Source organism: Aspergillus lentulus (assembly GCF_001445615.1).
Source record: "Aspergillus lentulus DNA, contig: Alt16, strain: IFM 54703, whole genome shotgun sequence".
NCBI classification, from domain to species: domain Eukaryota; kingdom Fungi; phylum Ascomycota; class Eurotiomycetes; order Eurotiales; family Aspergillaceae; genus Aspergillus; species Aspergillus lentulus.
The window spans coordinates 3676370-3689708 of record NW_028322113.1 but is presented as its reverse complement, the minus strand read 5'-3'; the positions used below and the strand labels follow the sequence as shown (position 1 = coordinate 3689708).

General features: G+C 51.0%; 6 protein-coding genes across 6 annotated transcripts; 5 read left to right on the top strand and 1 right to left on the bottom strand.

Moving 5' to 3' along the window:
• Nucleotides 1-803: 803 nt before the first annotated feature.
• ALT_8654 (ubiquitin-protein ligase RMD5) lies at nucleotides 804-2226 on the top strand (the record flags this gene model as incomplete). Its single annotated transcript, XM_089600454.1, has 4 exons — nucleotides 804-969; nucleotides 1023-1123; nucleotides 1181-1939; nucleotides 2008-2226. The coding sequence occupies 4 exons, from the start codon at nucleotides 804-806 to the stop codon at nucleotides 2224-2226; spliced, it is 1245 nt and encodes a 414-aa protein (XP_089455347.1).
• Nucleotides 2227-3188: 962 nt separating this feature from the next.
• Nucleotides 3189-4259, top strand: ALT_8653 (BTB/POZ domain-containing protein; the record flags this gene model as incomplete). The annotated part of the gene is made up of 4 exons (XM_033557869.2): nucleotides 3189-3403; nucleotides 3465-3833; nucleotides 3889-4162; nucleotides 4224-4259. The coding sequence occupies 4 exons, from the start codon at nucleotides 3189-3191 to the stop codon at nucleotides 4257-4259; spliced, it is 894 nt and encodes a 297-aa protein (XP_033413760.2).
• Nucleotides 4260-4904: 645 nt separating this feature from the next.
• On the bottom strand, nucleotides 4905-6548 carry csn12 (the record flags this gene model as incomplete). The annotated part of the gene is made up of 6 exons (XM_033557870.2): nucleotides 4905-4991; nucleotides 5048-5468; nucleotides 5521-5582; nucleotides 5645-5797; nucleotides 5846-5918; nucleotides 5977-6548. 6 exons carry the CDS (start codon nucleotides 6546-6548, stop codon nucleotides 4905-4907), a joined length of 1368 nt encoding a protein of 455 aa, XP_033413761.1.
• A 458-nt stretch (nucleotides 6549-7006) lies between these two features.
• On the top strand, nucleotides 7007-8028 carry ALT_8651 (60S ribosomal protein eL20; the record flags this gene model as incomplete). The annotated part of the gene is made up of 4 exons (XM_033557871.1): nucleotides 7007-7010; nucleotides 7375-7559; nucleotides 7636-7812; nucleotides 7870-8028. The coding sequence occupies 4 exons, from the start codon at nucleotides 7007-7009 to the stop codon at nucleotides 8026-8028; spliced, it is 525 nt and encodes a 174-aa protein (XP_033413762.1).
• An 865-nt stretch (nucleotides 8029-8893) lies between these two features.
• On the top strand, nucleotides 8894-10059 carry ALT_8650 (cytochrome b5 reductase family protein; the record flags this gene model as incomplete). Its single annotated transcript, XM_033557872.2, has 4 exons — nucleotides 8894-8938; nucleotides 9019-9298; nucleotides 9361-9438; nucleotides 9491-10059. 4 exons carry the CDS (start codon nucleotides 8894-8896, stop codon nucleotides 10057-10059), a joined length of 972 nt encoding a protein of 323 aa, XP_033413763.1.
• A 1823-nt stretch (nucleotides 10060-11882) lies between these two features.
• On the top strand, nucleotides 11883-13330 carry ALT_8649 (transcriptional regulator HMO1; the record flags this gene model as incomplete). The annotated part of the gene is made up of 3 exons (XM_033557873.1): nucleotides 11883-11963; nucleotides 12435-12821; nucleotides 12878-13330. 3 exons carry the CDS (start codon nucleotides 11883-11885, stop codon nucleotides 13328-13330), a joined length of 921 nt encoding a protein of 306 aa, XP_033413764.1.
• Nucleotides 13331-13339: the final 9 nt, after the last annotated feature.

Genomic DNA, 13339 nt, shown 5'->3' with positions numbered 1-13339 from the left:
AGCGAGGTTATATAGCTTTGCCAAGGCCCACTACTTGCGCTAGCGTAAGCGAGGTTTTCCCCTTCCGTGGCCACAAATATGATTGGCAGTATTACTTTCTTAGAGCATTTTATGTAAGCAATCGAATTTCGCGACCCTCAAAAGAGGTACGATGTAAGGAATTACAATAATGATAAAGCGAGGTCTTTGCGATAGACTCAAAGATAGACTCCAAGAGATGATGGGAACATCTGGAGGAGCGAACCCTTTTGCTTGTAAACACTTTGTGTAATGTTCGAAGTTGTCTTTGCTAGGTACGCATTAAAGCGGACTACTACCACTGCGCATGGGGGCTTTTTGCAACCGTTCTACTATTAGTCGGAATAGGAAATGCTCTAGCGTCTATTGTTTCGGTATGAGTCGAAGACTACTCCAAAGTATTTTGGAATAACAGTTTCACTCTCAGATTCAGTTGGTTCACTTCCTGAAACCCCGCAGCATCATACCATGACCTTAGGTATCTAAATGATACCCCCGAAAGAGGGGTAAAAGAGCATTATGGGAGAACACGTGATGTCCCATGTCCCCATGTCGTAATGGAACTGTCGGTCGCCGATAGCTTATCGAACCTCACTCACCTCCACCTGACTTGTCGCTCCTGATTTTCGGAATCTGCCCTCTCAGAGACTTTCCTTACATCGCCCAAAGTCATCAACTGGGCACTATCCGAGTCAGCCATATGGCTATCGCTGGCGTGGTGCTAGGATAGCGGAAATCACCCTACTCCGCTTCAAGCGCCATCTCCGAGTCACCCCAGAGCCGTCATGGATCTTGTTCGGAAGGAGCATGAACGGCTCACTAAGAGGCTGAAGGCGTCTCAGAATATTAAAAATGTGCAAGACACGATCGATCTAATTCAAGCAGCGCGAGACACGGTCGCCTCTGGTTCGTTCCTCTTCGTCGGTTTCGTAATCATTTGGTCGTTTGGCGGTATTCATTGACTTATCGTTGTATAGATCCAGGTCAAGCATCTATAACTCTAGCAAAGCTCCAAAATTCCGTCAAAGCATCATTCGACTCAATCAATGACAATCTCAAAGAACACCACAGCGCTCTGAACAAGTACAGCAAAGCACTAGATAAGGTCTTGCCTCCGAGTTATTCCAGCGTACCTGGTGTTCTCAAAACTGACACTGTGTAGCTCTTCAAAGATAAACCACTCCCGAGCACCGAGCATGATGCTTTATCATCTCGCGAGCATCTCATCAACCGCGCAATCGCGATGCACCTGCTACGGGAGGGACAGTTCTCTGTAGCCGCAACCTTCCTTTCCGAAATAGCCGAAAAGAAAGCTTCGAGGCGAGAGAACGATATGGATACGGACGGCCCAGACGCCGCCAGGAGTCTTCTCGATATCGACGATGTTCCTTCGGGCGAAGTGCGAAAACAATTTGCTACGATGTATCACATACTACATGAGATGAAGGAGAACAATAACTTGCTTCCGGCTATACAGTGGTCAAGGGACAACAAGGAAGCTCTGGAGGCACGAGGTAGTAACCTTGAATTCGAACTGTGCCGGCTACAGTTCGTCTGGCTCTTTCATGGCGGACAAGGCCCTGCTGTCGCTGGTCCACAGGCTGCATTGGAGTACGCCAGGCGCGAATTCCATGTCTTTATCCCCAGGTACTTGGTGGAAATTCAGCAGCTGATGGGAGCAATGGCGTTTTCTCCAAACCTCCAAGAGTCGCCTTATCGAAATATTTTCGACAATCCGTCGGCATGGTCTGATGTGGCGCAATCTTTCACTCGGGAGTTCTGCTCACTGCTGGGTCTGTCTGCCGATTCGCCACTATACATAGCCGCTACCGCTGGTGCGATAGCGCTACCCACTCTGTTGAAATTGCAGACGATTATGAAAGCAAAGAGGACAGAATGGACCACGCAAAACGAACTTCCGGTAAGTCGGGTCGCAGCAGTCCGCGTCCCCCTGTCCTGTCCCGGGTTTATAATTGACATATTTTATAGGTCGAAATTCCACTTCCACCCTCTTACCTCTTCCATTCGATCTTCGTCTGTCCAGTCTCCAAGGAACAGTCTACAGACGAGAACCCCCCGATGATGATGCCTTGCGGTCATGTTATTGCAGAGGAGTCGTTGAAGCGGCTTTGCAAAGGCACAAGATTCAAGTGTCCTTATTGTCCCAATGAGAGCCATCCGCGAGAGGCAAGAAAGGTTTTCCTATGAAGTATAGGGGTCCATCCATCATCGCGGGATGAAAGATTCGGCTTGATGGAGAATGTGGATGGTGTCTTAGAATCCAGATTTCTTTGTTTCTCTTCTGCTTGTCAACTGTGTAAGGATGGTGGCGTTTTCGGTGTCAAGGTCATGAAGGCATGCGGGTAGTCATATATGTGTATATTCTCCAGATAATCCCACCTTGGTTAAGTCTACTGCAAGCGCTTTGCGTATCAATTCCCAGGAAGCTGAAGACTTCCTTTAAAGGTATACCGCACATACGGGATGGTGTTATCCAACCTCGACTTTGAGAGCGCATAGTCACCGGAAGATAATGTATTATTTGTCTATTTCACCCACTAGCCCCCATCATTCTATTAGAAGAAGTCATCTAGGCCTGGATAATGCTTGCTCTTAAGGAGGATGTATCAACTTTTCCATTGTTCTTTTAAGCAAGGATCCAATGAAATGGCTCGAAATGATCCGAGTCCCCACCCTCCTTTACCTATCTCTGACGTCTAATTGGACAGCTAGGATCCCGTGACTGCGCGATCATTTGGCGATGCATTCAAAACCACTTTACGCGTGCAATACCGGTCTTTACGCGCTGCAGTTGGCCCCTCGGACTGGAACATTTGTGATAGATGCACAAAGAAAGATCCAACAATGTTGACTGGTGTCTTTAGAAAGTGTAGATGTTTCAAATCACTCAGCAGCTCAGAAAACGTAAAAGAAACCCGCTTCCAACAATGGCTCCGTTTCTGGGGTTCTTGCTCTGTTCATCAGCTGTTTCGACAGTATCAGTATCATCCCCTTGATCGTCGTACTTACAGACGCAGGTACAGATACAAGCATGCCGTCAGCTGTCTCACCATTGACCAAGTAATTGCAGCTTTACTCCATCAGCCCCTGAGGCCCTGTCATTTTCTCCCAACTCGATTGACTATTCACTCGCTCAGCCCGTCTTGAAGATGTTGACCCAACAGCACAGCACTAGCAGTCAAACCATGCTTTCCATCAAACGTCCATCCCAGAGTCCCACCGACAGCTTATCCTCGCGATATCGGGTTGGAAAAGCGACAACGTCCCAGCGAGTGAGGAAGCCCATCCGCGACTCTCCTAGTACTCCATCGCGACGGGTCGAAAGAGAAAGACGCCAAGGAACCGGCAGTTCCCCAGACAAGAAGTAAGACTCCCCTCCTTTCCATCCGCAGGCAGTTATTTGCATGCTAAGCTAACGACGGCAGCTCGTCCAGTACATCGATAGTGACCATCTCCGTCGGTTCAGAAGCGCGCCTCTTCGCCGCCCACGAAGACACCCTCTGCATATCCCCCTTCTTCGCAGCCGCCTGCTGCCGAGCGCAATCGCAATCGCCATCGCCAGAATCCCCTCACAAGCGCATCAGCATCTCCTTACCGGACGAACAGCCCGAAATCCTATCCTGCATTCTCGAATATCTCTACAAGGGCGACTACACGCCTCGCGCCATCTACAACCGGCACCGCGATACATGGGAGCTGGAGAACACGGGCCTCGACACAGACGGACAAACCACCAACGCGACCATTTTCCACCAGGCAACTGGCTCGGTGATCCTGAGAGATACAGCCGTTTAGTAAGTCTCCTGTTAACCCACGAGGGAAGCGGAGGACTAATATGCTGCTTGACAGCTGCGCCGCGCAAAAGTACGGCCTTGAGCCACTGAAGCGCCTGGCCTTACGGAAACAGGGCCTCCACTCCGGTATCCAGTGCAGCACCATTCTGAGCAGCGCTCGCTACGCCTACGCCAACACCTCAGATAACGAGTCCAAACTGCGCGCTCACTATCTGGCGCTGATTATCCGGAGCCGGTCGACGTTCAAGCGGAGCGGGACTATGCAGATGGAGATGGAGAAGGGTGGGAAGTTATTCTTTGACTTGTTTGTCGCGATGTGTAATCATATGGTGTGTATTGTCCTCTCGGACGGCTTTGTATGAACGGAGCTGACTTGTGTCTTTTGCTTAGGATGACCTCACCACTGCTAAGTCTTCTCTTGCTTAGTTCATATCCTGATGTCTGTCGACTTATTATCCCATTTCAAATCCAGACTGCTTGTCGCGCCTTTCTACTATACCCTTCTCTATTTTCAGTTCGGTTTTCGCGCCTCGAAGGCCAAGTGTACAGTAACTTTGTTTCATGTCTCTTCTATCAAAAGCGGAACTCTTCTCACCCTGGTCAATGTGTTCTAATTCATACATGCAAAAGATTTTGGAGTACGGGTGTCATGCATAGATGCTCTTGTTCATTATTCATGTCTAAGTCATACAAGATGATGTAGGCTTCGGTAAAAGCTGTCTTCCGCTGATGTATATCAATTACCGAACAATCCAGTCGGAACCACGAGACAGGCAGGAAGTACAGCCTAATTGATATTCACCTCTTCCTTGAGGTTGCCATCTACTGGCGGCATAAAATTACCTAGTTATAGATGATAGCCTGCTGTGTCGCATCCGATGGCTATTCATGCTTCATAAAGGATATCATGGCGAATTAGGCTGTATATAAACAGCTCAAGGCTTTCTTCGGTGGCAAGCACTTGGGTGCCGTGAGTTTCAGAGCCTGTTGGGCGACCTCAGATTTCGAGTCTAGCCCGACTCTGACTCAAGCTCGGCTTAGATCGTACGATCGAATGGTGTAGTGGAGTTCTTAGACGCTGGTTCCTGGAAAGGCGGTACCACCCTTGCTCAACACAACCATGCCTCGCTCCCGGGCAATGTAACCCTTCATAAGTCCCTAGCAACAGTTAGCCAGTCTTCGATTGCTCTATGTGATGAATAAGAATGACATACCTTGTATATGAGGTTAGATAGTAGGCATTCAACCTCATCAATGTCTACCCGAGACCTGTCATCCGCATGTGTGCCGATTCTCAGTGCTGCTGCGAACTCGGCAACAGGAACACGAGTTCGGCGAATGGGAGGCTGGCCATCCTTGGATTCTTCGAACCCTCCAGCAATAAAAACCTTCCGAAATAGATTTCGCAAAGCAATATCGCGCCCTCTTTCGAGCGGCAGATAGATACGCCTCTTGACGAATTCCTCTTCTCCGGCGGACATGGCTGTGTCAAATCCAACCAAATCCCCCTTTCGTATGCATTCACACAAGGGGCGGAATAATTTCTCCAATCTGGGAAAGGGCGCGAGAAGTTTTTGGGATGGTAGAGTATGGGTGGTGACGAGGTGGCAGGGAACAAGATATGTGAGGATCAGCCTGCTGAAATTAGCGAGGATATAGAGACATGCGCTAAGTAAGATTCACTGACTCTCGATTTTTAAATGCGCCCTTGTGGCACATGTTCCACGCATATGCCAGGTGTTCTTCCGCCTGCGGGAGATCATCAGAATAAAGCTTTAATATTAATGGAAATCTGCCCAACATCGTCTTACCTCCCGGTAGTTCTCATCTAGAAAGTGGATGACGCCGACATAATACTTGAATGTGACTATGTGGGACTTGGGGAAAGCTTCCAGCTCAGGAAGATCGGCGGATGAAGCGCTGAGGGCACGAAGAAGGTTCTTGGAGAGTCCGACTGAATTGAGCTAGGTTTGTCAGACGACGTTCAGAAACGGAATGGGCTTCAATCGTACTTTGAAGTATGTCTTGAACAAAAGATTTGTGGTGTTGTAGATACCCCATTTCCGGGATTCTTCAATCGGCGCCCTTGAATCGTACTCAGTAATTTGCGAAAGGAGTGTAGAGAGTCAGTGCAACTACACACCTGTCGCTCAGACAAAGAGTAAACATCCGATTGATTATCCGGGCGGCCTCCTCGAGCTTCGCGCTCTTCTCAAAATCCGCAGCAACATCATCTTGGAACTGGTCGCCAAAGGCCATGGCTCCTTTAGAGGAAATCTCAGCATCTGCTTTGATCGCAAACACCCTCAAGTATTTCCCCACCACATAGAGACACGGGACCGTCCATGCTTGAAGTCCGAAGTTCGTGTAGCCTCTGATGAGAGTATTTGCCACATTTTTCCAAGCATCAAAGACCTTGGCCCAGCTGGCCGACGGGTTGTACTCCTCGAATTTGATGATCTCCCCTACAGCCTTCCAATACGCCGCGAAGATGTCAACCCAGCCATTCTGCTCTTGTTTTGGGAGCTTCACGCCATTTGCTTGGAAGAGTGAATAGCGTAGATCTGCCGAAATATGGTCGGAGTCAGAAAAGTTGTAGAACGACAACAAGCGATCGGGACTTTCGGAGGTTGCGATGGGCGTAAGAGCTGCTGCCAAACGAGGACCAGACCCGTTCTTCTGGCCTTCCTTGAAGTCTGTAAAGACAGACGCCATGGCAGACTGTGTGTTGCGACCAGTGTCCTAGATTATTGTGTCGAAGCGCCAGTGCTTTACAATCATAGAAATATCTTCAACAAACAACCCGAACAATCTATGGAGCTAGGGTCTGGTGTCATCATCCATTTCCTGCCTTTTCTCCATCGACGGTCGCGAACGTGATTGGGGGAAGGTGGGGAACAACAGCGTGCTGCCGTGGATTCCTGAGGCCCTTATCAGCCGCCGTGGCTGAGCATCCATATCCGGTATAGCGTCCGAGTCAAGCCCCAGCTGCCCGGTCGCTTAGGCGAAGGGCGGCAGCCCTAACTCAACAAGTTTCACAAATCCTCATTTTCGACCAGACCAGCCGGCACACCTATCTCGACAGTCAACCACAACAGAGTCGACAAAAGTGAGCACCACCCTCGTTATCTACCATTTTTGTCGTTTGCATTTGATACTAACCAGATTTCCAGATGGGTGAGTGAATTTTTCCCTCGATAACTCGCACAATTTCCCCGTCGGATCGGTTGCAATGGTTTCCTGCGAACGTCGAACGATACTAGTTTGAAGAATGGGCCCTGGACGACAATGGCAATGGAGGATACACCGATAGCGAGAGAAGTGCGCAAGGTCTTTTGGAAATACGGAATGAGACTGTTCATTGAAGGAGGTCGAGCTATATTGCGGTCGCACATTGTCGAAAATTTTCAAGATACAGATCTGAACTACACGCACTATCGACTCTGACGTTCGCACGGGAATCACTGCAACTATCGAAGACGTTTTTCTATTCGATTCGGATATACTTGAACGAACAGTCACTGACTGGTTTGTCTCACAGGGCGTCTCACCGAGTACCAGGTCATCGGGCGTCACCTGCCCACCGAGGCTAACCCCACGCCCAAGCTGTACCGCATGCGCATCTTCGCGCCCAACACCGTTGTGGCCAAGTCGCGCTTCTGGTACTTCTTGACCCAGCTCCGTAAGGTCAAGAAGGCCAACGGTGAGATCGTCAGCCTCAACGTGGTATGTCTACTATGGGAAAGGATTCTTCGGTTAAGATGAGGTCGACTGACTTTGTCTCTTTTTTCTTGTTTGCTAGATCCACGAGAAGCGCCCTCTCAAGGTCAAGAACTTCGGTATCTGGCTCCGCTACGACTCTCGCTCCGGTACCCACAACATGTACAAGGAGTTCCGTGAGATGAGCCGGACCGAGGCTGTTGAGGCCCTCTACCAGGACATGGCTGCTCGTCACCGTGCCCGTTTCGGCTCCATCCACGTATGTTGAAGCGCATTCCTGAACAAAGGTTCATGAGATCTAACGAATTCCATGCAGATCCTCAAGGTTGTCGAGATCGAGAAGGCCGACACCATCCGCCGCCCCTACATCAAGCAGCTCCTCCAGAAGAACCTCAAGTTCCCTCTTCCCCACCGCTCCGCCAAGCCTGCTGGCAAGAAGGTCTTTGCCTACTCGAGACCCTCTACCTTCGCTTAGATATGACGTTTTGGGTTATGGGAGATGGAGTGTGCGGATCAATGACTATGTTATGGCCATAGCATGCAAGAAGGACACGGATCACGCGGAGAACAAGGCGTGTATCTACCGCCCAGAAGATGGGACGGATGTTTTTGATGTCTCTTTAGTCCTCTGCAGCGACCCTTGCAAGTTATTTATCAAAAAAATTACCGGGGTTCTTTTTTCTTTTTAATACCATGGTTCTATCTGAGAGGTAGTCCGCGTAGAATGTCTCTGCGTCTCTGCATGCAGTAACATATTACAGGCAGGGTGAGACCGGAGAAGCTCAGCAATTGAGTGACCGATGTACCACTGCACGATGTTTGACACCACGACACATGTGGTGACAGTCGGGCTATTCCGTACAGGTCTAGCTTCACTGTACGAGTCGCATATATTTAATGCCTTCTTCCTGGGACTTCCGTCGGATATCGCAAGACCATCAGCGCAATTTAACCCAAGGCTAGAAACTGTCAGTATAGCGTCCACCAAGGTCATGTCTCTGTAAAAACCGCAACTATAGCATCTTTATGGAACAAAACACTCAGCCTAGCATACAATGGCATTCATTACCGTCCTATCTAGAGAGAGGTACTTCCAATTAAAAACCCCGGTCGATTACTAATGATCACAAATACCTTACCGTCAGGAACGGGTATTGCGTCATGCGGACCCAGTAAGTAAGACGGACAGTGGGATCCGGACAGCGAGAACTGACTCCGTACCTTAAGGTACTCTCTATCCACAGAGTACTAAGGTTGACCCTCCCGCCCGCTCCTCTTGTGTCTCTTCCGGTTCGAGTTATCCTTCAATTGACCACCAGCTTGTGTCAATTACATACACAATGTTTGCGCGTCAATCTCTCCGCTTTGCTCAGCCCTTGAAGCAGGTAAAATATTGGCTCCGAACCGCTTTGGATCTCGGTTCTAGGATTGGAGGGAGGACCTCCGCTGACTGACGCGCACGCAGGGCTTCCGCAAATACTCCACGGAGGCACCCTCCAAGGGCAAGTCTTCTCTCGCTCCCATCTACGTCGCGGTCGGTCTCACTGGTCTCGGTGTGGGATTGTACCGGTACAACTCTGCCAGCGCGGATGCTCCCCCTGCCGAGCGCCCGAAGGTTTTTACCGGCGGTGACCAGGGTTGGGTTGATCTCAAGCTGGCTCACATCGAGAATCTGAGCCCCAACACCAAGAGATTGCGTTTTGAGTTTCCTGACAAGGAGGCTGTCTCTGGTCTTCATGTCGCATGTGGGTAGACCTCTTTCCCTGGGGGTGTTGCGTTGTCTCATAGCTGACTTTTCGCCCTTTAGCTGCCCTGTTGACCAAGTTCAAGCCCCACGGCGCCGAGAAGCCTGTCATCCGTCCCTACACACCCGTGAGCGATGAAGGTACGCGCCGCTTGCCAGTGTATACCCGCAGTAATTGACTCCATTTCTGCAGAACAACCCGGCTACCTCGAACTCGTCGTCAAGGCCTACCCCAACGGCCCCATGTCCGAGCACTTGCACAGCATGAACGTCGACCAACGCCTGGAGTTCAAGGGACCCATCCCTAAGTACCCCTGGGAGGCCAACAAGCACAAGCACATCTGCCTGATCGCCGGTGGCACCGGTATCACTCCCATGTACCAGCTGGCTCGCAAGATCTTCAAGGACCCCGAGGACCAGACCAAGGTCACGCTTGTCTTCGGCAACGTCCGTGAGGAGGACATTCTCCTGAAGAAGGAGTTGCAGGAGCTGGAGAACACCTACCCCCGCCGCTTCCGGGCCTTCTACGTGCTGGACAACCCTCCCAAGGAGTGGACCGGCGGCAAGGGCTACATCAACAAGGAGCTCCTGAAGACCGTCCTCCCCGAACCCAAGGAGGAGAACATCAAGATCTTTGTTTGTGGACCTCCCGGCATGTACAAGGCTATCAGCGGACCCAAGGTCAGCCCCAAGGACCAGGGTGAGCTGACTGGCATCCTTGCAGAGCTGGGATACAGCAAGGAGCAGGTGTTCAAGTTCTAAGCAGCGAGCTTAGCTTTGTACAGAGGCATATTTGACCGCATTGCATCGTGTTGTGTAGAAGTACCCTGTATCGAATGGGGTGTTAGAGCTCGAGTATCAAGATATTAAGATCAACATCTACATTATCTATGCTAAACGCCGGGTAATTCCGCGGGTCAACTCAACAAGACTTTCTGCCTTCCAGAACCATAGACACGTATGATGGACTCCAGGCAATGCTATAGCATAGATAAAAGGCAGTTAATCATCCATTGTGAGAGCTCGACCATGCCGCAAGTAAAGGCGCGACAAGGTAGGCAACTAGTCACAGTAGGGTAATTAACATTTGATTGCGTCGCATCGCCCTCGGAACCCTGTATATTTGATTTTAAAGACCGACAGGGTGATCTACCTCGTTGGTGTGATGGACAGCCATGGAACCAGAATAGCGCCCGATGGGCTGATGGGATATATATATATCCTGGGGCAGGGCTGCCCTTCGCGGCCATTACCCTCAACCACGAAATTACAGCCAACTATTTATTGGGCATGTTATTGATCAATTATAACTCGAAAACAAATGTATTTGTTATGCGATCGTCACTACTCAGTAAGAGTGTAATGCAAATGTAAAATCTACAGAGGAGTATGAGACGTACTTACTACCTGCAGAAACAACCCCGCTTCTTCAGAGTTCTTGGAGTGTAGGCCTATGAAGCGGTCAGTAGCTGTAGCGCAAGGCAGCCTTGCAAGTGAATGATTACGGGTAGTGAAAGAGTGGGTGGGGGTCTTGTCTTCAGAGAGCCGGAGCAGGGTTGTTCTTTTTTAGCGCTTGGGGTAGTCTACGGAGTAGATACGGTAGGCATGGAGTCCAGTAGCGCCGTTACTCTGTTGTTACTTGTTCAAAGCAGGAGGAATCCTCCTGGAGGATTATCTACGAGCTGGTCTTCTGCTTGGAGGCTGCAGTAGGCTGCAACGGGTATTTCGCGTGCCTGGTGTGGCGGAGAAGAAGAAAAGAAATTATGGGGGAGATGTATCACAAGTTGGAGATTGATCCAGTGCCTATATTTGGACCTGAAGCCAAGGAAAGTGGGAAGTGGAATGCCTTGCCTACTGGTAGGAAGGTTGGCTAAGACAGAACTCCAAGATTGTTGTCGAGAAAACCCGGCGCATAGACTGGTCGCATGGGCTGAAGATGAAAAGGATTCCTGAAGCCCAGCGGGTTCAGGGGGGCGGGCGCGCTGCAAGGGTAGTACTGCAGTTACAGCATCATGCCACCATGTTTAGGAATGGCCCTAGCTCGGGCGAAGCTCTGGCTTGCAAGAGCAGCAGCTGGGATTTAGGCGCCCGGAGCTGGGTTAGCAAGTAGCAGAACCGCGCCGAGCCTGAGCTTAGGGGAAGGCAAGCCCGAAGGCGTCTCAGACCTTGGGATCTTACTGTAGGTACAGTAGTCAGTAGGTAGCCGTGGGTGGCCCCCAGACTAGGGGCTACGGGTAAAGGGGCTCGTACAATGCAAACTGCGCAGCGCCCACCCATGGCCTACTCCAAGCACTACCTGGCTACCTGGCTACCTGGCTACTTGACTACCACCAGTTGAACTGACTGCTGAAGCTGAGTGATGGCCTCCCTCTCCCCCTAAGCCTAAAGCAGCGACCACTGGGCCCAGCGCTGCCCGCGGCCACTATTTAGGGCGCTGTGCTCCCGCCTCCCACCGCGCCCAACCCCGCCAGTTTCGAAAAATTATTTTCTCCTCTCCATCATCCTTCTCTCTCTTCCCTCCCAGACGCTACAGCTACCCTACCAATCAATATCTGCAGCTATCTGGGCTGCTGTTTCTTTTCATCATGTCGCGCAAGGATGATGCCAAGGCCCATGATGGCCAAGTCACTGTCAATGTTGATGACTTTACCAGAACCCGTGAAAGTGTAAGTCAATTCTCTTGTGTTTCTTCAGGAATGCTTTTGCGAAGATGCAAGCTGCACCGCACCCCCGAAAACTGGTGGTGGTTTCGGCGTCCCACGGCCGCCCACCCCAGCACATGCCTACGCCGACCGACGCGTCAGTAAACAAACCCAGCTGCACACACTCCCTCTCTACGTACTTACCCATAAAATTACCGATGCACTGAACGCGTGGTGAAGCTTACTTGTCAATTTTGCCCTTGACTTTGCTTAATCGATTTTTAATCCTCGTTATGCTCTTCCGTCTCTACTGCTTTGGTCCATTCATTCATGTTCGGCAATGGCTTGGTGCGGCTGTCCCGGCCTTCCGCCAGGCGCCCCTATCCTCGTCCTCCCGGGCTCTAGCGCGTACCTAAGCCTCGTCACATACCATGTTACTGTCGCCTCAAGAGTTTACCCAGCCTTGTAACTACAGCCCCACTAATATTTTCTCAGGTTCTGGTCAGCTTGTCTAATCTGCAGGCGGCCGTCTCTGATTTGACTCGCGCTTATATCAACCATACCAACACTGTGTTGAACCCGAGTCTCTCTACCCTTGACTTGGGCCACGCCAGCAACATCACTGCTGCGCTTTTGGAGAATGGATTGCTGGGCGCCCGCTCCAGCAGCCCTGGCGCCAAGTCCGAGGTTGGCGAGAAGAAGAAGCGCAAGCGCGCTCCTCCTGACCCGAACGCACCCAAGCGTGCCCTGACCCCTTACTTCCTGTACATGCAACATAACCGCCCCATCATTGCCCAGGAATTGGGCCCCAGCGCTAGGCCCAAGGATGTCTCCGACGAGGGCACTCGTCGCTGGGCTGAGATGCCCGAGGCGCAGAAAGAGGTATGACTATGATCCCCCACGAATGATTTGGTAATGCCCACTAACATCATCGACAGGTCTGGAAGAAGCTTTATGCTGATAACCTGGCTGTCTACAAGGAAAAAGTCAAGGCCTACAAGGCTGGTAAGCCTTGGACTGAGGATGACAACACCAAGGCGGCCAGTCAGCTCCAGCAGGATATTGCTGGCGCATCTGCCTCGGGTGGCGAAGAGTCCGAGGAGGAGCAGGAGGAGGAAGCGGAGGAGGACGAGGAGACGGAAGAGTCCTCTCCGGAGCCGGTCAAGGAGCCCACTCCGCCTCGTACCAACAAGCGCCGCCGCAGCGAGGTGAAGACCCCGTCCAAGAAGAATGAATCCCCCGAGAAGAAGAAGCGCACCTCTGCGCGCAAGGGCAATGAAAAGGACAAGGAGGAGGAACCACCCGCTTCGACTCGCAAGGCTGCTGGCGCCGACGCCAACGCAAAGCGCACCAAGAAGAAGCGCAAGAGCGAGGTTGGCGGTGATGAGTAAATTCGAAAC